General features: G+C 42.2%; 2 protein-coding genes across 16 annotated transcripts in view; both read right to left on the bottom strand.

Annotated features, from left to right (window-relative positions):
• Window positions 1–123: 123 nt before the first annotated feature.
• Window positions 124–9,496, bottom strand: RAPSN (receptor associated protein of the synapse). Of its 3 annotated transcripts, none has more exons than XM_071558569.1 (8): window positions 9,281–9,496; window positions 6,556–6,894; window positions 5,133–5,291; window positions 4,684–4,782; window positions 4,464–4,586; window positions 1,869–1,922; window positions 1,033–1,232; window positions 124–281 (listed from the first exon to the last, which is right to left on the bottom strand). In XM_071558569.1, the coding sequence occupies exons 1-8, from the start codon at window positions 9,494–9,496 to the stop codon at window positions 209–211; spliced, it is 1,263 nt and encodes a 420-aa protein (XP_071414670.1). In that variant the 3' UTR covers window positions 124–208. The 3 variants fall into 3 exon arrangements, with proteins under 3 accessions (XP_071414670.1, XP_071414671.1, XP_071414672.1); XM_071558570.1 differs by having other exon boundaries at window positions 6,556–6,747; window positions 9,281–9,472; XM_071558571.1 differs by lacking the exons at window positions 1,869–1,922; window positions 4,464–4,586 and having other exon boundaries at window positions 9,281–9,472.
• Window positions 9,497–13,988: 4,492 nt separating this feature from the next.
• Window positions 13,989–19,913, bottom strand: part of CELF1 (CUGBP Elav-like family member 1) — a 62,807-nt gene continuing 56,882 nt past the window's right edge. For all 13 annotated transcript variants that reach the window (XM_071558586.1, XM_071558587.1, XM_071558585.1 and 10 more), the window contains one exon: window positions 13,989–16,937. The gene's annotated coding sequence lies outside the window, so the exon portion shown is untranslated. The remainder of the gene's footprint in view (window positions 16,938–19,913) is intronic.

Here is a 19,913-nt window from a genome sequence, read left to right on the forward strand (position 1 = left end):
AGGCGGTGCTGGCGGCAGGAGGGGCGGGGCGAGGGCGGTGCTAGAGGCAGGCGGGGCGCTTTCCCGGCGAAACCCTTTATTACAGCCGCGCCCGTACAGGGCAGCGAGGGGAGGGGAGGGGAGGGGAGGCGGGCCGGGCAGAACCCGAGGCGCACACGCGCAGCGGAGGCCGCGGGCGCAGGCACAGCCCGGCGGTCCCCGCGGGCCGTCAGACGTATCCAGGCTTCACCGACAGGCGGCGGCAGTTGGGGCAGCCGCGGGTCCCGTTGGTCTGGAGGCACCTGCAAAGGGAGGAGTCTGTTGGGGGCCGCTCCGCCGCCAGAGGCACCCCCAGCGCCGTTCCCACGGCTGTTCCACACCGCAGCTTTTCCATATGTTCCCTCCCGCCACGGGCAAAGGTTCGATGTCTCTCCCCTCCCTTCCACAGAAGCACTGCAGCACGTTTCTCTACAGCAGTACGTTTCTGTGCTGCTGGAGGTAAATCCAGAGCTCACTGAGCATCTCTCACTGCCCAGCAGTCTGATCCTAATTCTGGTGTTAATGTGAGGCTTTGTTTTAAAATCCTTAGTTTTCAGAACTAAGTGTTTTGCTACATTCATCTTTCTTCTGAAAATAAAATGATGGTACAGCTAACTTCTTTTGTAGCACAGTAACAGACTGAAAATCTTCTTGACCTCTGTATGCCACTAGCCAAGAAAGGGGAAACTCAGGAGGAAAATCCAAACTGCACCTGGGAGGGAAGAACTGATTCCCCAAGAGGAATCAAATAAGAATCTGTGAACTGGGCTGAACACCTACCAAGTGAGGACATCGGTGAACAACCACTTAGAGGACAGATGTGTGAGTGTGATGGATATTATGGCTAAATCTCACCCTTCAAGGCCATGATACTCACAGCAATGCAATGGGATCCTACAAGGCACAGGTAATCCAGACAAAGACCTGGGAAACAGCATGCATAGGGACTGTCCTACTGCGGGCATAAACAGCTTTTTCCTATGCCTAAAGCCATGATAAGAATCAGCTAATTACTTCAAGTGGAAGAAGTGAGAGCAAGGTAGTGCCTGGAGCTGGTTGTTCTTCTCCCCAATGGACTCTCCACACATGCCACAGTACAGCTCCATCTCCTCCACGCATTCATGGAACTTCACTACATGGTCACGCAATTCTCGCTGCTGCTCCTTTGTGCGATAGATCCTTTCACACAGGCAGTGGAGCTTCAGCAGGCCAAGCTGCACATGGACAGAAACATAAGCAAAGTGAATAACAAGGTGAAGACTGACCAGAAACAGAAGGAGCAGGAACCACTACAGCCCCATCAGCCAGCTGGAGAAACATCAGCAGAGAAAGCTGTCCAAGGGTTAGGATCAGTCATAAGGACATTTGATTGCTCAGCACTTCCTGCCAATAACCCTACTTCATCTCACAAAAGGTGACATCAGGTTTGAGGCACTCTGCATCTCTTTCATGAATGGTTTTCCTGAGCTACCCACAACATACAGCATATTTCATTTCTCTTTGCCTCCAGCCAGCACACAGTTCACTTGCTGCTCAGGGAAAAAATATTTTTTCAAGAAGAGATCCCTACTTCTCTAGCTTTCTGCTTGTTTCATATCTCATTCTTACTGCTTCCCATTCCCCTTTGCTTATCCCATTGTGACTCCTCACTCACTTTTCAGACTTGCACACTGATTATTATCTATGCAACAGCCTACAACCAAACAATGACAAAGCAAGTCCTAAGCACTGACTGGTTTATACAGACATGTTATTAAGCAATAGCAAGTCTAGAGACTTCATTGCTTGACTTCTTATGTTGCCTGATGGAAGACTATTAATAGTGCTGAAGAGAAGCTGTAGGATCCTACCTTGTTCCCTAGTCCCTCTGCCAGCTCCTGTGCCTTTTCAATGCTTTCCAGAGCCTGTGAATGGAGAGCATGGATGATCAGTTCTCAGTCTAATATATCAAAACCGGATTTGTATGAATGGCCTATGGGAATTATTAAAAGAGGTAAAAAGGTACAGAGTAAAATTTGAATAAACAAGCATCACTGCAACTCTGGAGATGCAGGATAGCTGCCTGGCACATTTCCCTCCCCTCCAAAAGTTAATCGATGAGAAAAGCTTAGTTTCGGAAAGACCACAAATAATTCAAGAGCTACGTTTCTGTTTCAGCCACACAGTGCAAATGTTGGGAGAGGCTGGTGTTTCCAAGATGAGACAATATAGACTTATTTAAACCCAGTGACGTGCTCATCAGAGCTGTGATGGAGCACAAGCAAAGTGACCCTCTTTCCCCATCCTGCCTTACAGGCTCAATAATCATTAAGCAACTCCAATTTCACTTGTACAAGAGGCAAGGAAAGGGATCAGCAGCACCAATACACCACACTCATCCATTTTTTCCCTGCTGTTCATATATCCATTTTACCTTACTTACACATGGTGTGATGTAGGAGTGTTCTGCTATCCAGTTTTTTTAAATCTGAAGGAAATATTTAGCATAGCAGCTGTCACACCAAATGAGTCCCTGCTTTCCTCTAGATGTCACAGTGTTCCTTGCTGTTCTGATCATTAGTCTCCTCTAGAACTATTGAGATCTGCTTTATATTTGTCCAAGAGGGAGAAGATGTCTCCCTTATGATGCAGTAGTTTTCAGGAGGAATATTGTAAAATTCCTACCCTATAATTTGGCATTACTGCCAGTCTAGGAGAAGAGGACTAGATGAAATGAAAAAAATGCACTGTGAATGCAGAGGAGATGGCATTAGACTTGTGGTGGCAGCAACTGCCTAGGATAAAGAACTTGTAGAAGAGAGAAACAGGAACTGAAGTGTAGAAGAGAGAACATAACTGACAACTGTGCCTAGGAAGAGTGAGTGCATACTGGAAACCCCTGAAATTAATGACTAAGAGTCAAAATGAAGCATGTGGGGGGTGGAGGGAAGAGATGTTGTCAAGTCCAAGAGACAGTTGGTCTTGGACAGGAATATGAGACTGCACAAGAATGAGGGCAAGCAAGCTGTGAGAGCAACCTGAGAGGATCTGCAACAGTACTGACTGCATGCAAATGAAATGGACTAACTGGCCAAGGAGACTGGGAAGATGGAGAAAGCTAGGACAAGAACAGGGACTCCACAAGTGGAAAGTTAGCAAATTGCTTTATTAGGTAACTGGGGTGAGTAACATGAGAAATGCTGAAGAACAGGCTTGGATGAGTATTCAAGGCTGTGACATCTAAAGAGGTCACATTTGGGCAATAGGCTTAAGGCCTCTGACCCAACCAAGGCAGACTTCCCTCTAATGCCTGTAAGAGAATACAAGATTCATCCATTCTTTTCTTCTTTGGGTTTTGGTGACATTAGGGTTCTGTGCAAAGCCGTCCCCATGCTCTCACAAGTGAGAGCAGCTTGTGATATCAGAGGGTGGATGTATGAGTTTGATGAGTGCTCTGAATATTATCTTCTGTAGAGGCCTACCTGCTGTGTCCTGTGCCATTCTTTTGACACTGAACAAACTCTTTAAGTCCATTGTTTCTTCTTCCATTGCAAACATAATGTTTACTCACTGAGATTGCATGGTGTGTCTTGCCCAGATTCCCTGTTGTGGGCAATTCAGATGCTGACTGCACCTTGAACTCGTCTTTTCAGACAGGCACATACTTGACATCTGGGATGCCTTGTTTGAGCTAAAATTCTTTGTGTCTCAATATGAGTGATAAGATTGAATTTTCATTGTATCTAGACCCAAACCAGCATCTTGATGTGACACTGTGCAGGTATTCCAGGTTGTTCAGCACTAGGTTCAGGGCTAACCTTTGAACATTTCATTCTGTGGCTGAACAATGTTCCTACGGTCCAATGTGCTGCACATAGTGCAATCTGGACTTTAATACACGTGTATACACTGCCTAAGCATTTTCAAAATAAGTAACTTCACCCCCTTGTTCTATATTGACTGGTTGTCTATTCCCAAATGACTTTCTGCTCTCATTTCTCTGTTTGACGTCAGAGTTTATAGGTTCAAAGTTTCTCCAGGAATTTGATGCCATGTTTTCCTACAAAGTACATGGTGGAGCTCAAGAGCTGTCTAAACATCATCACTAGCACATCAGTGAGCTCAGTCATATAACTAAAAAGTAGGCAGAAGAATCTATTTCAGACCATGAGTCTTCCTTCCCCCCAGTGCTGGTTGTTTATCAGTGTAGTGCTTAAAGTCAACATGATTGACTAATGAGGCAATTCTGTAATTTAGCAGTCTGTCTCAGAATGGATATTCCTATAATTAGTAATAAATTCCTGGCTGAGAGACACCATTCAGAGAAATGTAACTGTACAAGCAACAGCCCCTGTTGGTAGAACCAAGGGGTCCAGGTCTCTTCTGAACTGTACCCCCATCAAAGTGCAGAATGCATATTCTAGTCTTGTCTAACAAACTTTGGTAAGAACAAGTTTGTAACTGACCTTGTCCAGCTCCTTCTGAATCATCCAGCACTTAGTCACTCCTAGCAGCACCTGGATGAGGCCCAGGCGGTTTCCAATCTCTGTCATGATGCTCATGGAAGAATCATACCGAGGAAAGGCTGTCTGCAGAAACAGGGAAGAAAACACATGTTTTGCTATGGCCTGCTTTTCATACACTCTTGCTATTGCCTCTATTCTTCTTGGCAGGAAAGAGCTGTACCTGCACGTCTTTGCGACTGCGATGGATATCTGCAAAGCACAGCAGACATAGTGCTTGCAGTGGCCGGTCTCCATGCTGCAGGGCAATCTTCATGGACTCCTGAAAGACATTGTCTTTGGTCAGTAGAACAGCTTATTCCTGGTTCAAAACAGCAAGGTTAGGACTGTGCACTCTGGCCACTGAAAGAACAGCTTCAAAGAAGTGGCACAACCTTTAAAGGCATGGAAAGTCTTTTTCACATGTTCCTAACCAAGGGCCATTCATACACTCATAGTTTGAAGTCCCCAGGGAGGACTGAGGCTACTAAAGCCTCAGCTCTAAAACAGGGAGGCAGCAGGAACATCTAGAGGCAAGTGTGAATGCCATGGTATGTCTCTTCCTCCCAGTCCTTTAGGCAAGATGCCCTTGCAGAGAACTCCTCCAGCTCTGGGGCTGCCCACACCCTGTACCTCACAGCAGTCCATGGCATCAGCCAGGCGCCCCAGCTTCCTGTAGGCCACAGCCATGTGATACTGGCTCATTGCACGGTACTTCAAGCTCCAGCCCTTTCCATAATCATTCACCAGCTCAGCTGCTTTACATGGGAAGAACAAGGCTTTCTCATAGTCCTGTAAGGCAGACAAGCAGACAGACCGCAGTCACAGCAAGAATAAAGTGAAAAAAAAAGGAAGAAAAACCCCAACTTTATTAACAATGCAACATCTAGCAGATTTCTGTGCACCTTGAAACTCGTGCTGCTTCTCTCCCACAGGCTGTATTTCACTGGATATCAAACTCTGAAAAGTGGAATTGCCATATGCTGAAATCATATTATTCTCTGGGTTCAGGACACTTGGGTGATGACCCAGCAAATGAATTTTATGTAGTATGCCATCAGCTTTACTCTGCAGGAACCATCTATTCTCCTCTATAATCAAAGGCTGAAAACTTTCTCTGCTTTTAAATCTTCTCTGCTTTCAACATCTACTTGGAGCTTTCATGTTCTCCATACAGTGAGTTGGGATCTCCAAGAAGCTGGTTATCCATCATTGCAGGAAACAGGAACTAAGACTCACTAATGGCCTCACCAAATTCACAATAAGTAATAATACATTTCATTTTCAAGCATCTTTTTGCATTAAAATAATTTAGTAATAAATCTTATTTTGCAATAATTATGTAAAACTTATCTAAATATCTAAAACCATTCTCAAGTTATGTGAGACTGCAGAAGTGAAAAATTCCTCATTATTTTTTAATTTTCCACAACACACAAAGGAAATCTCAACTTTAAAAACTTTCTTTCTTCTCTCTTATTTCATACTTGAAAAGTATCCAGCACAATGTCATTTTCTTTACTTTTGGTATTATGAGGGAAGTTTACTTATAGTTTTTCACAATTCAGTTGCTAAGTTTTTCATTAGTGACAAAAATCAAGACTTTCTGAGAAAAAACCTATTTGTTGGTGTTTGTACTAGAAATTAGAACTGGCAAACCCCCCCTATGCTCAGTTCCTGCCTGGTTTTACCTACAGCTGCTTCCTGGCACTATCTGCCTACAATAGTGGTAGAAATAGAGAACCCCAAGTTCTGGCTGCCAGCCCTGTGTGCAGACAGCATCTTCTCTGATGTGGTATTCTTTGAAGCTGAGTTTGATCTTTTCAATGTACATATTCACAACTGCTTCTGCTGTGCTGCATAAACATGACATTGATCCTCCCATCCTTGCTGTGAACAAGAGTACTCCTGATGATTTTACAAAGGGATTTTAGCTTACAATGCTCTCTCAGTACTTCACTGCTCATAGAAAAGACATAAGCAGAAATTCTCACAATTTCCAATTCTTTCCTGAATCCATGAGACAGTCACTGGTCTGTCCCTTTGGATACTGCACCTTTATCTGGGTGTAGAAGTTCCCGAGGCTGCAGCAGACTCGACACTCCAGCATCTTGTCATCGTTGTTGTGTGCATAGCGCAAAGCTTTCTCAAAGCACTCCAAAGCCTTCTGGAAAATGCTGAGGCCCAAGAAGGCATTGCCCATGCTGAGGCTCACCTGGCCATTCAGCTGCAGGCTCACAGTGGTACCCTGCATGTTCAGGCATGTCTTACAGTAAGAGATTGTTTTCTGAAATTCACAGAGTTTCTCATTGCTGCGAGCCAGGTTTAGGTAGCTCTCTGTAAGGTAATCTGGGTCTTCCAGCTCCCGTGCTGTGTCAATCTGTACCACTGCAAACTTTAAGTAGAGAAAACAGTGTTTATACAAATGTGTAGTTTATTTAAATACAGCTGAAGCACCACAGAGTAGCACCCTGTACTGGAGAAGCAGCTCATCTCTAAGCAGGAAGTCCATCAGCACAGACTGAGAAACATCGTATGCACTCAGCAGTTATCTGGTGGATTAAATAGCCTCTGAACACTCTGAAGAAACCTCTCCCTCTCTTCATATAGTCTCTGGGGCAGGGAAGATGAACTCGGCTGGTGGTTAGTGGAAAAGAGCTGTGTAAATGGCCCTAAAGAGAAGCAGGAAACATCTGACACAATGCAGATCAGCTTCTTTCACTTGGTTTAATGTATTCCACTTTCTCTGAAATCTTAAGTTATTAAAGTACTCTATTAATGAAAGAAAGCAAGTAAACTACTTATTTCATATTTTTTTTCCTAATAAATTGCAGTCCTGACAGTTTTACTTCCATAACCTTCAGGATTCCTTGCATACTGTTCTCTTAAATTCGTTGCTCCCTGTTCTCTAAAAGTCTCCTTCTAGACTGCAAACTCTTCTAAGCAGTAACTTTTGTTTTCTGAACGAAGCACATTGCTGGCTTGAATTAGTCCCAGTAGCAAAGGTAAATATTTAGAATATTTAACAATTTTCATTAGAGATTATCAATTACATTTATGGATGACAATTACCAAGGGAATCAATGACTTCCTTTTTCTATATCTTCTCAGTTTCCTGAGAAAGCTGCTATGTGGATCCAGTGATGTGCCTTAGCTCATGCTTCCCTACACTCCCTTACCTTTGCACAAGATTTTCATTATTTGCTGATTGCCTCTTTTCTTGGTGTGAAGCAATTTTTCTCTCCAGAAGTGGTTGAGCATCACAATCGTGCTTAAATTACTATTTATTTCATGCCTTTAATTTTTACCCCTTTTCTCCTGTTATTTCCTCTCTCAATGGGTTATTGTCTAAGTTCTCCTTTCTCTATCTTTGGCCACTTGCTTTATAAAAATCTTTGGTTTGACTGAAGTAATTTTTCCTTCCTAATACTGGGCAGACCTAAATTCACCTACCCTGATCCCAACTTTCTTGTGTCATCTCAGGTAACAAATTGATGTTCAGCCATACTAAGCCCACTCCTTCGCCTTTTGGTTTTTTCCATGAACCCTTCAGGATCTCCTTCAGGCTACACCTTACCTTTTTTGCTTCTCCCCTAATCAGTCTATTGTTTCCGCCACCACTTAATTTCACACCACTTAGCACAATTGTCTTGAAATGTTTCCCAGGTGTATTAATATCCCTCTTTTCTTCTTCATCCCAAGTATTTGGTTTTAATGCAGGGCTTTGACATGGGTTTATTAGTAAGATATGCCTCCCTCCACTCTAATTCTAAACAGAGCTAACAAACACTTGAATGAGATGTAGACATCCCCTTCCCCTTTTATTCTAAATGCTGAATTATTACCCATCTGGTTAAGTGACAACCAAAAACATCAGGACAAGAATATCAAGGCCCTTTAGCGAGACCCTATTTCAAGCTGAGACAGTTTCTTAAGACTATTACAACATTCTCTTGCCTTGTGTCACAGATTTCTCAGTCACCCTCCCAAACAGACTGCTGCTCTCTATATCCATCCTGTTACTTCTCAGATCCATACATCAGCTTCTTTTTGTTGACTTAATTAAGCTGTTTATCCTCATGCCCTTGAAATGTAACTTCAGCTTCTTTTTACCACTCTTCCATCAAGCACCGTATCCCTCTTTCCTCTGTGTTCCTGACAACCAGGAGCTGCTCTCTGACCTCAACTGTCAGTAATCTCCTGGAATGTCTCTCAATTTCCCCACCAAAAAAGCATCCTCTTTTCCCTCCTAATCAGCCCCGCTGGAAACAAATAATTGTAATAAAAGGCCCCAATAAAAATCTATATTTGATACTAGACAGAAGCTGAACAAGATAACAGACACGTTTCCACAAAACGGTTGCTTATGCTACAGAATCCACTTGGAGATCACTTTTTACACTGACATACACAATACAAACAGCTGAAAGTGGAGCAAAACCCCTGTTTTCTTACCTTTTCCTGAAGCCTGATAATATGGTATGCCAGTATGTGGGAGATAAATCAAGAAAGATCTCCATGATTAACTGGAGAACCTAATAACCTGGGAATCCCAAGAGACCAGACCCAGTGAAAAGTAGTATTCTGTATATCTTGTGGGCTGGAGTTATTGGTCAGCATAGTGATTATGGCATCTCACAACATGCACTCAATAGCTGGTATTTTCTGTTACGTACAAAGTATGCCCCTGCCACCCAGCCCTGATTTCAGGTTCAAATATCCAGCCACGTTCCATAGTGGGTGTGGCACAATGGCATGAATTCATCTCCAGTTTGCCTTACCTTCAGCATGTCTTTGTATCTGCCCATCTCTGCATGAGCAGTGATGAGGCATCCCAAAACCCGAAACCTGCCAGCAGGATCCGCAGACTTCTCCAAAACCCTCATCCAGACTCGCAGGGCCTTTTCGGTCTGATTAGACTGGTAAAGATGGAGTCCTTTCTCTATCTGATGCTTTGTCTGGTCCTGACCCATCTCCCATGCGTTGAAAAGCCTCATACACAAACTTCTAAGGACAGCAAAAACGAAGTGCTTACAAGAGAACACAACATAAAATGCCCCACTACAGACAGGCAGGTTGTGTGCTCAGAAGGCCCGGAGCCATAAAAGCCCAACCATGTCAGGGGGCTGAAGCTGTGGTAGGCAATGGCAAGAAGAGGTTGCTCAGCACTGAAAGCAGAATCCCAAATCCACTAGGCAAAATCTTCCTTGCTAGGGCTCCATCAGTGCACTTGTCTGTCCGATCCCATAAACAAAGACAAAAAGCACAACAGGGAGAGAAAGAGAAAAATCTCAAACGACAGGAGTGAAACTCAATCTGAGCAGCCAGTGCTGGTCTCCTCCTCATTGGCTGCAGCTGCTTCTGCCAGTCCAGCTCACGTGGCTCCCAGGAATGCTAGTCAGGCTCCCCGACTCCCAAGGTCACAGTGTGCCAATTGCCCACCCCAGCCCACCAGTATGCAGATTATAAATACCCCAGGGAGAGACAATTGGCTGCAGGCACAGGGATGCCTCAGTTGTCTTTCTTCTCTCCCCGGCCATCCCCTTCGAGAAGCACTGCTGCTAGTGGGCTAGCCTGAGCAGTGGCAGACTCAGGTAGCACAGCAGCTTCAGGAAAAATACATGCCCTAAGAACTCAGGTGTGAACTAGATGATTGCACTTGCAACAATGTTCCTGATACTCTGCTAGGCACAAAATTCAGCCCCCCTTTTGAAGATGTCAGCTGTCAACACCGACTGTTTCTGTGGACATAGGTCAGTTCTTGTCACAGATTTGCTGCAAATACAGCAATGACTTCTCAGTTTCACAGACAATAAGCTAACCATCCTGAAAACCTTTATTCTTGACTGTTGCTCCCTGCCTTCAGATGCCTGTGGCAGTCCTCCAAGAGTTTCTAACAGAAGTTGTCAAAGGCACTGCTGAAATTCTGCATCCAGGAACTTGCTCATCTTTCACAATGAATGGACACTAAAGACAGAAAGCAATAAATTTCTGCACTTTCTGACTGCATGAGAGAATTGTTAGCCTAATTAGAGGATAGCTTTAACTCTCCTACCTTCTATTGAAAAAGTCAGACTGATTCTTCTAGGAGTCAAGTTTCATACCCTCATTGATGTACTGCATTTTTAATGGCCACAGCCTTGGTTGTCTATAGATTGCTAAGAAGATACATCAAATCTGGAGGTGGGAGGGTGAGAGGAGAATGCCTTAGGGATATCTAATATTTATTCAATACCGAAGTCCTAAGAGCCTGTTTTAGGATCCTTTTGCTAGGCAAAGAGAAGCAATTGCAATTTGGAGTTTTAACAACAGACCCACCAGGAAAAGCAGGCATGCCTCTCGCTGCCTCCCTGCTTCTATGTGAAACTGGTGGCAGTTCTGCCCCAAGCACAGGTAAATACCAGCAGAATCACAGGCCACCAATTGAACAATCCTGGCCTGTGTCAACACAAACCCAAGGGAGCCTTCCTGAGGTAATATCCCTAAGAAAAGCAGGACACAAAATAAGGAACCAGAGTCTACTCAGAGGCTTTACATCATGACAATTATGATCTTAAGAGATTACATCTGTACCTTTATCCAAAATTCCCTCAGAAAAATATTTTAAAAGAAAAGCATTTTAAATTGTAGAAGAGTTTTACTGCAATCGGACTGAATCTCTTTTGGGAGCTTATATATGCTGTATTTGCATTATTTAATTTAGCACTGTTTTTCAGAGAGGTAATGTGCTAGATGATGTTTCAGCATAGACTGTGTACTCTCAAACTCTGAAAGCAGAAATTGTAGAAAAATCAAAAGAAGCTGAAGAGTAACAGTGAGGCACAGCTGGTTAATGTGCAAAAATCACCTCAGCAGCACTGCTAAATTATCATCTAGGTGCTTTATAGATTTTAAGACTTCTGTAAAAGTCTGATCCAGAATTTTCAAAGTCTCTTCTCTCTAGGGGTGGGTGGTGGGATGGACACAAGATGCTGAAGATTAGTCCACATGGAAAGCATTGATAATGGTGAGGCCATTGGATTTCTAGACTTGGAGAAGTACAGAGACCAGGAAAACAACACTGGACCCTGCTACATAACAGAATCAAGCCAGGACTCAAGAAGGGGGAAAACAAAAATTGCATCTTCTTTGTTAGATCAGACTACTTTGCAAAATTAACCTTCCACAAGTGAGCTGCCTGTAACTCAAACTCATCGTGATGCTTTTGGACCACTCCTCAAAGCACTGTCTCCTTCCCCACACAGCACAGCCGAAGTGTAAAGAGGCTTTGCATCCTGACAAAACCCATCCAACAGGAAATGATCTGTCCTGCGCTTTGTTAATCACCCTGTACTTCCTTGCTTTTGAGTTCTCTTATGAAAGAGTCTCTTAGGAATCAACCCACAACTCACATGTTGAGATAAAAACTTATCCTTGCAAAATAAGGGCTGGATCCATCAAGTTCAAACCGGTCATTTTCAAAAAACCAGGAACATGCTCTGATATGGAACATACCACTCTTGAGTCCAGTGCAGCTACCTACATTAGGAAGGATAAAAGATGGACACTGCCTACCTGAGCTCCTTCAAAAAAAGTTATGGTACCAGTCTGTGGTTCAAGACAGCTCTAAGTCATACAAGATTCAGGTACAGCTGCTTCAGAAAATGATCCACAGTTTCTTCTCAGGAACTGCAAATAAATAAGCCTGAATGGTGCATGGAAACACCAAATTAAGGACTCTCACCTGTCACGCAGCAGAGCTATATGTGCAGTGTGGCTAATCATGCATTCACTTCCTCAGAGTGACCACACTGAGCTGCTTGTCCTCCTCCCCACTGCTCTTCACAACATGGCCCTGGTGACTCCTGGCTGTATGAAGACAGTGGAACATGGCTGGTAAAGTCAGGAAGATTGGAGACGGGAGTCAAAACAAGTAGTGAAAGGTGGAGGTGGATGTGAGAAGAAAAAAAAGTCTCCTAAACCATTCAGTATCAGGATTTCACCTACAACTTTGTGTATTTCCTACTGACGTTGATAAATATCTGATAATGCTGATTATTTTCAGGGATCAATACACTGGCTCTTATTTGTAGTTTAATGGTCTACTGATTAGTGATGGCCTTTAAAACTAAAGAAAAAGCCTGCAAAAATAAAAAAACCACCTACCCAGACGGATCTAGTGTCAGTTCTGTGAGATGCAAATGACAAAGCTCTGACTGTGTAAGATGAGCTTAGTGAACTTTTTGCACAAGCTGTTATCTTCCATTCTGCCTAAACCCCCCCCTTTTTCTGATCCAGTTGTTTCTCTCCATCCTTCATCTCAAGTCATGTCTGAACTGAAACCTCTCCAGCCTCTCTTCTCAACAGCTGCAAATTAACTGCAGGGATCCCAGCACTCTACATAACAGGTGGCTCAGCACCTCGCTTTGCAATTGGTGCGCTGCAGGGCAAGGAATGCAGCACTGAATCCTGATGCTTGAAAGTGCTCTCAGATTTACAATCATGTAGGAAGTAATGGCTGAAACAGAGTGTGGCAGATAACGGAGAAAAAAGACATGGAGGAGAAATATAGCTGCCCTGAAAATACTTGCAGTCTCTGAGACATGAGATAGCAGAAGGAAGGAGTAACATCACAGAATTTTAGGAGCTTTCAGAAATGTGACAAAATCATGGCCATTGTGGTACTTTCCTTCTGAAGGAGGCAATACTAACGTCAAACTCTTGGCAAGTTTCTAAATAAATTATGCTTTGGCAACACCAAATATTTTTTATTAATTTGAAATAAAATTAGTTGTAAATATATCCTAGTTCTAACCACAAAGCAGGTAGCTTTTGCTTATTACTAGTAAGTGATCCAAATCCATTTGGGGTTTTCCCTGTGTTGTATTTCCAGGACCAGGGGCACTGGTGGCTGCAGATACCTTTATGCTGAAAACCAGGACAGATTCAGCAAGCTTGGGCTTGTTCCTGGAAGGGGTAAGGAGGCAGTGGTGGGTGTGGGGCTCATGAGAGCAGTATCAGCTGGTGTCTAATCCCACACACCACCACGCACACATGCTGTTCCTGTACAGCTGAAGTCTGGTGTAAAGCCAAAGGCATTTAGCTCTTGAAACACTGTTAAGTACAGTGCACGGACAGGCAAGTGGCCACATGGCACCAATTCTCTGAGGCTGGATATGCCAAAACCTCACTCCCCAGTGTAGCATGTATTTGCATTATCCAAGATTCTCAGCTTTTCTGTTTCTAATATCTAAAGGGAACTTGACTGTCAAGTGATACAAAGTGGAGGTGTATCAACCAAAAAGTCTTTTCTGTTTCTACTCAAAGCAGCTCACCTACATGGCAGTTAAAATCCAGAGCTACACTGTACATCCAGAAGAAGCAGACTGGGCCATGAAAATTTCTGCGGCTCACAGGTAAGAAACCAGAAAACAGTTCTCTCTCCTCATCTTCTCACACTTGGACCCCAAAAGAACCTCAAGTTTAAGAGACAAATACAACACACAGGGACTCTTCTCAAACAGTTTAATAGCAAATAAACAAAGGAAGGTACCACACTTGGCATATACAAAATGACTTGTTGTTGGTGTGTCTGTGCAATTAAAACAGCTTTAAGTTGCCCTTTGGGACAAAAAGAAAAAAAACCCCACACACACGAAAGGAAGAGAATTCCTTTAACACATACTCGCTTGTTCCAAACTTGTAACAAATCTTTTCATTTTTAAATCCATTACACAAACTCTGTGATCAGATCAGAAAAGCAACATGCGCTCCTCTGCTTTTTAAACCATTAAAGTAAAATCCGTAATTCTCTACAGAGTACAACACAATTTCACACAAAAAGACATTTTGTTTTTCAAATCAAAACAAGAAAAAAAGGAACAGCTCAAACAAGGTAAAGAAAAGCATTTCTACAACTGAACCACGACTTTGAGTTGATTAAATCCCGTTACTGCAGAACAGACTCTACATTTGGTCATAGTGGCAATTTGTTTTCTCGTCACATTGTGAATCACTTTACATTGTTTTCTAGTAGAAAAGGCAAAAAACTGTACAAAACCCCTAGTGTTAAATACAATGTTTGTACCAATAAAAAAGCCCACAGGTTTGTCTCCAAAATGTAAATTTTCTTTTTAAATTATTCACAAAAAGCAGCCAAAAATCAGAAAGGCAGCTGCTGCTCCACTGTCTCAAATCCATTAAAACCACCACAGAACAATTAAAACAACCAAAGGAAGAAAAGGAAAGAAGAAGGGAAAGAAAAAACCAACATTTGGCATTTTGGTTTTCTTCAGATATTTCTCCACAGGTTTCCCCCAAGTTCCTTATGGAACCAAATGCGCATGTACAGAAACGTGTTGATAGTTACTCCATACACTGCAGGGTACCAGTGCCCCCCGGCACACAGCCCTGTGCATTCAGACTGTGTGACTAACAGCAGCAAGCCCACAACCCTACTTCCCAAATAAATGAGTTTCTACACTTTTTTCATCCAGCCTCACGTTTCACTCCCAGGTATATGTACCATATCCAAACATGTTCTGTTCTATATGCAGATTAAGGACTATCTACACAAGTCTGGTCAATACCTATTGAGAATGCAGTATCCTCAGCCAACTCAGGAGTAGGGTAGAAAAAAATCTTTACATCTTTGCATTATCCTGAACACTGGACAAAATTAAGATTTGTATCCAATCAAACTCTGTGTTTTCTCAGCAAAAACCCTTCTCCTGGGATTTCATTTCACATTATTTCTACTGTTAAGATACTTACACTAACTTGCTGCTGCTGACTGAAACTTCATCACAGCACACACTCCTCAGGTACCTTCATCTAGAAGCTACTTCCCAGTTTCTACCTGTGCAAATGGTATGTAGGGCAGGGGGAAGCCTGCTACCCAGAGAGCAGTAACCCCTTCTCATTTAGCCTGCAAGCCAGCAAAACTGCTCAGCTCATTACCCAATTAAAAACTAAACAAAAATTAAAAAATCTCCGCAGAGATTCCCCAGCTAAGGCCCTTCAGAAGAGAGCTGGGGATGGTACCCTGTTCAGGTAACAGCTTCAGAGGCTGTTGTATTGTGCTTGTCACTTGGGAAAAGAGCCAGCAGTTAAAGGATCAGGTTTATGAATGCTTTCTCTGGGATATTTAAAACAGTTTCATGAACTAACTTAGATTCTTCCAGAATCCTGCCACCAAGCTCTGACTGATGGTATTAAACTGGGGATGGACTTCACAGAAATGTGCCCTGACTTGTGCAAAATGCTCAGTGTTTCAAAGGAGCCTTAGCTTCAGATAGCTTTGGAAACAGAAATGCTGTGAAGTTCCCCCACCTTCCTGCTCCCAGCTATGCCCTTACACCAAAACTCCCAGGATGTGAACAGAGCAAACAAGCACCCTCAGAGCCTCTGACAGCACTGGAGATGGCACAAGGTCCAGGTGCTCTGTCAGGCAGACAGTCTAAGTGCACAGGTAGATGCCCTCAGGTGGCTTCTGATCAGATATTTGTCATACCAAACCCACCAATTTAAAGGATACCTTTGAAACCCATTAAATTGCTCAGTTTTTGCACAAACTATAGAAAACAGAGAGGTGAAGGTGATATATACGAGGGTGTGAAGAAACAGCAGGAAACATGCAAAACATTTCTGGGCACTATCTTAGTTTGAAAGATTAAAACGAAAACATCACATTTTGCTGAGAAGATTGTAGTTACAAAAAAATCAAGCATGCTGGAGCTTAACAAAATACAACATCAACTTTGATCAAATTTTCACTGCAGACTGATAATCACACAGGGAAGCGGGGAAAAATAATAATAATTAAAAAAAATCAGTAAATGCCAGGGCAAAAATGTAGCTACAATCAGAGGAAAATGTAGTTCAAGTGTTTTCTGTTGATGCCACTTCAAGTCACAAGTTTGAACTCATAAAAACACATGCTGTCTCCTCAAGCACAGAAACCAAATCAGCAAAATGTGACAAGGAAGTCTCCTGAAAGATTAAGTCACACCATATAACTGACTTTTTCTTCGAACTGTGTTTTTAAAACTAAGCACACAGAAAAAACTAAGCCTAGAAAGTGATTGGCTGTATGTTCACAGAAATACAAATACTCCACAAGGTATGCTAGCAAGGCTGCTCTGAAGACAATTACAAAGAATCAGATTCACAAAATCAAGTGGTTATCTTACGAAGGTCTAGAAAAATAGAAATTCTTTTATATTCAAATGCAGTTTAAATATTCCCCTTCAGCAGTCTTTCTAGCAAAACCAATTTGGCAGCACAAAAAAAAAAGAAAGAAACAAACGTAATAAAAATACACATCAGCATCAAAGGTCAACACAAGGTCAAAGGTGAGAGTTCAAGCATCAGAGAAGCTGAAGAGACAAGGATTTGGACGATGTACTTGAACGCCACATCGACATGCTTTAGGCACAACGATGAACAAACGGCAGGAATCTAGAAAAAAAAACAAACCAGAAAGAGGGAGACCCACTGAATTACACAGAGCAGTACATCCAAACACAGAGAGAGAGAACAAGAATGGGCACTGTACAATGAGATCTCCTGGGGAAGGGAGTTGACAGGGAAGGGCAGCACATGCCAACGATGGACAAGTAAAAGTCAAAGTACATGAAGGACACCAAGTAAACATCAAACTGCCAGAAACCAAATGGAAGCAGAGGCCTGGATTTCCCTCTCAACACCCAGTCTGTGGAGCATTCCACAACTTAGTGACACATTGATTAGCGTGCATTCATTCACCTTACCCTGTGCCCAGTGTCTCCACTACCTCTGTTTAGGAGAACAGAGCAAGCTCCCTCCTCAGGAAACTGATTAAAAAAATATGACTCCAGGGCTAACATTTGCCCACAGAGACTAGGACCATGAGAGACAAGACAGAGGACACAAGGATTCACAGGTGGTTTGACGGTTGAGACTTGCACTCTAACATGGGAAGTTCTTAGGCAGTACTAGCCCAACAAATCCATATTCTTTCTGTCAGCTACAGTCCCTGCTCCTTCCCTAAGAGCCCACAAAACTGGGGGTGGGTGATTCAGAAAAGGGGGGGGGGGGGGGGGGGGGAGGAAGAAAAGATTATACAAGACAAAAAGCCCACACATCAGACTTCCTTAAGACTTGACTGCAAGTTAAGACTTGTTCTAGCTGCACACTTTTCATACCACTAGACCTTCATAGGGATTTTTCATTCCCAACCTTTTGTGTAATAGCCCCCAGTTCCCTGACTTCGTGAGGAGGGGATTCTGGGCTCTGAGAAGCTCTACAGTCACTGTTGCCAGTTTGATGAAGAGAAAAAAATTAGTTTCCTGAAGTCTTCTTGAAGAGTTTATAAAAAAATAATTCTTATATTAAGTGATATAAATATCTCTGTTCCCTCTCCTCAGCTTATGAACTGCAAGTGACAAGGAATATTTTGGGCTGAGAGTGAATAGCAGAGGAGAGAGGAAGCAATTTGTTTTCTTTTCCTGCCTCTCCATCCCTCCACTTCCCCTTTAGCTTCTATTGGTGGCCTTAGTCTTCAGCACATCTCAAAGCTGCTGGTTAGAGACTTGAACAAGGTGAGATTTGCATATTATCTTACAGCATTTATAGCATATTTGAGAATAATAAGTGACAACACTTATTCTAGTTCCAAAGCAACAAGAAGCACACTGTCCACTAAACCGACAACACTCCTCTTATTAGAACTGCTGAGATTAATTTGCTCTTCGTGCTTTCCAGTAAAGGGAAAGGACTATGTAGAGAGTTTAAACCAACTCCAGCAAACAAAGTACAATGCAACTCTTGCAGTTTTTTCTGTATTTCGAGAAATACTCAAGATAGCTTGCAGATAGATGTATGGTGTACAGGCAAATTCATCATGAACTGAAGCATGAGAAACAACAATAAGCATGAAATCCAGTGACATCTATGCATGTACCATCAAAATCCTTTGTGTGATTTGTCTGGGGTTGGTTTATTTTTCTTGATAGAGACTTCATATATTTCACTCAGCAATGTTGAGGAGAAAGACTAAGTTTCATCAAAGTCCTACAGAAAGACCGATCTACAAGAACAGATCCATGAGATGCTGGACAAGAACTTTATGACTTCAAGAAAGTTATTCCAGTTTGTCCTTGCTTAATTTTCCCAACAGTGACAATTCTGCCTTTTGTGTTCTGTGGTAGGCATGCTCCGGGATATAAAACACCCGTAGGTTTAAATGTCTGCAACAAGAAGCTTTCAAAGGATTTTACATGCTCACAGTTGTACCCTTCATTTGCAATTTGCTTTATGCAAGTTGTTTTTAGATATTTCCAAATGAAATAGGAACAACTTCATTCTGCTTGGCTGTTCTTCCCTAACTCACAATCATTAACAAGAAGAAACAGTTCAGTTAGATTCAGCTTGCATGACAGAATTATCATGCTATGTGACTTTCAGAATTCAGGTGAAAAGCTTTTCCTTAATAGATGTATTTGACCCTGAAAATTTTTCTGAGGTGCCTATTTTCCAAATAGTAATGTCCACAATCAGGAAACTACCTCACCAACAAAATATAAATAGATATGTGCCATTATTGACTCAGATACTTTTGAAAAACTCTAATCCTCGTTCTGCTTAGGATTAAATTTTAATTACTATATATCAAAGACATTTTTTAATAATGCAAGCTTTGTACTACTGGAAGAAAAAACTAAACTACAAAGAGCTATCCTATTTTGGACTGTTGATTATCTAGGGGACTGAAAAAACTATGATTTCAATTACTGTAATACTGACACTAAATAGTATCAGAGTTAAGTTCATAATACTTTCACCTTCTTACAGCAGTAACACCAAATATCTCCTGAGGAAAAAAATAAACCTATGAAGCAGACCATTCCCACCTTGCAACTAAAAATATGTTAAGTACTTCATGGTGGCACACATAAAAAAAGAGTTCTATTTCATCAGAAGTCAGTCGAGTTTTTGTTATAGAAAATTCAGGTTCTTTGGTTTTGAGCATACAACATACTCTGTCTATGTGGCTACTTCAGCCAACCTTCTGTGGTTTATTTGAACTCAACCAATTTTTATCTTGCTATCCAAGAAAAACAGTATTTGACACTAATTTGATTTGCACTTGAATGAAAGCATGATATGAATTAATAATATAATAAAATTTGTAAGCCGCAAGTACCCAAAATCCCAGACTTTAGTGCCAATGAGTGAGGAAGAAAACTGGCTTAAGACTGAGAGGCAAGAGCAGCCTAAATCCCCACAATCAGCAGCAGCCACCAAACAGACACAGAAATGTTGACTTTATCAGATCAGTTCTGTTACCAGAAAAAAAATCTGGCCAAGTCACAAACTTGATACATTTATTAACTTTGGCAACATACACATTGATACACCAAGAAAGCGAAATCTGAAACAAATACACAAAAAAGG

The sequence above is a fragment of the Pithys albifrons genome, chromosome 6 (genome assembly GCF_047495875.1).
Source record: "Pithys albifrons albifrons isolate INPA30051 chromosome 6, PitAlb_v1, whole genome shotgun sequence".
Classification (NCBI taxonomy): Eukaryota; Metazoa; Chordata; class Aves; order Passeriformes; family Thamnophilidae; genus Pithys; species Pithys albifrons.

Bases quoted from the DNA above. Each gene is read 5' to 3' on its own strand.
- RAPSN (XM_071558569.1), bottom strand. From the start codon at position 9,496: ATGAGGCTTTTCAACGCATGGGAGATGGGTCAGGACCAGACAAAGCAT. The intron at 4,783-5,132 runs GTACAGGGTGTG...AATGTCTTTCAG, and splicing joins ATGCCATGGACTGCTGTGAG to GAGTCCATGAAGATTGCCCT. The intron at 1,233-1,868 runs GTAGGATCCTAC...GTCCATGTGCAG, and splicing joins CAGAGGGACTAGGGAACAAG to CTTGGCCTGCTGAAGCTCCA.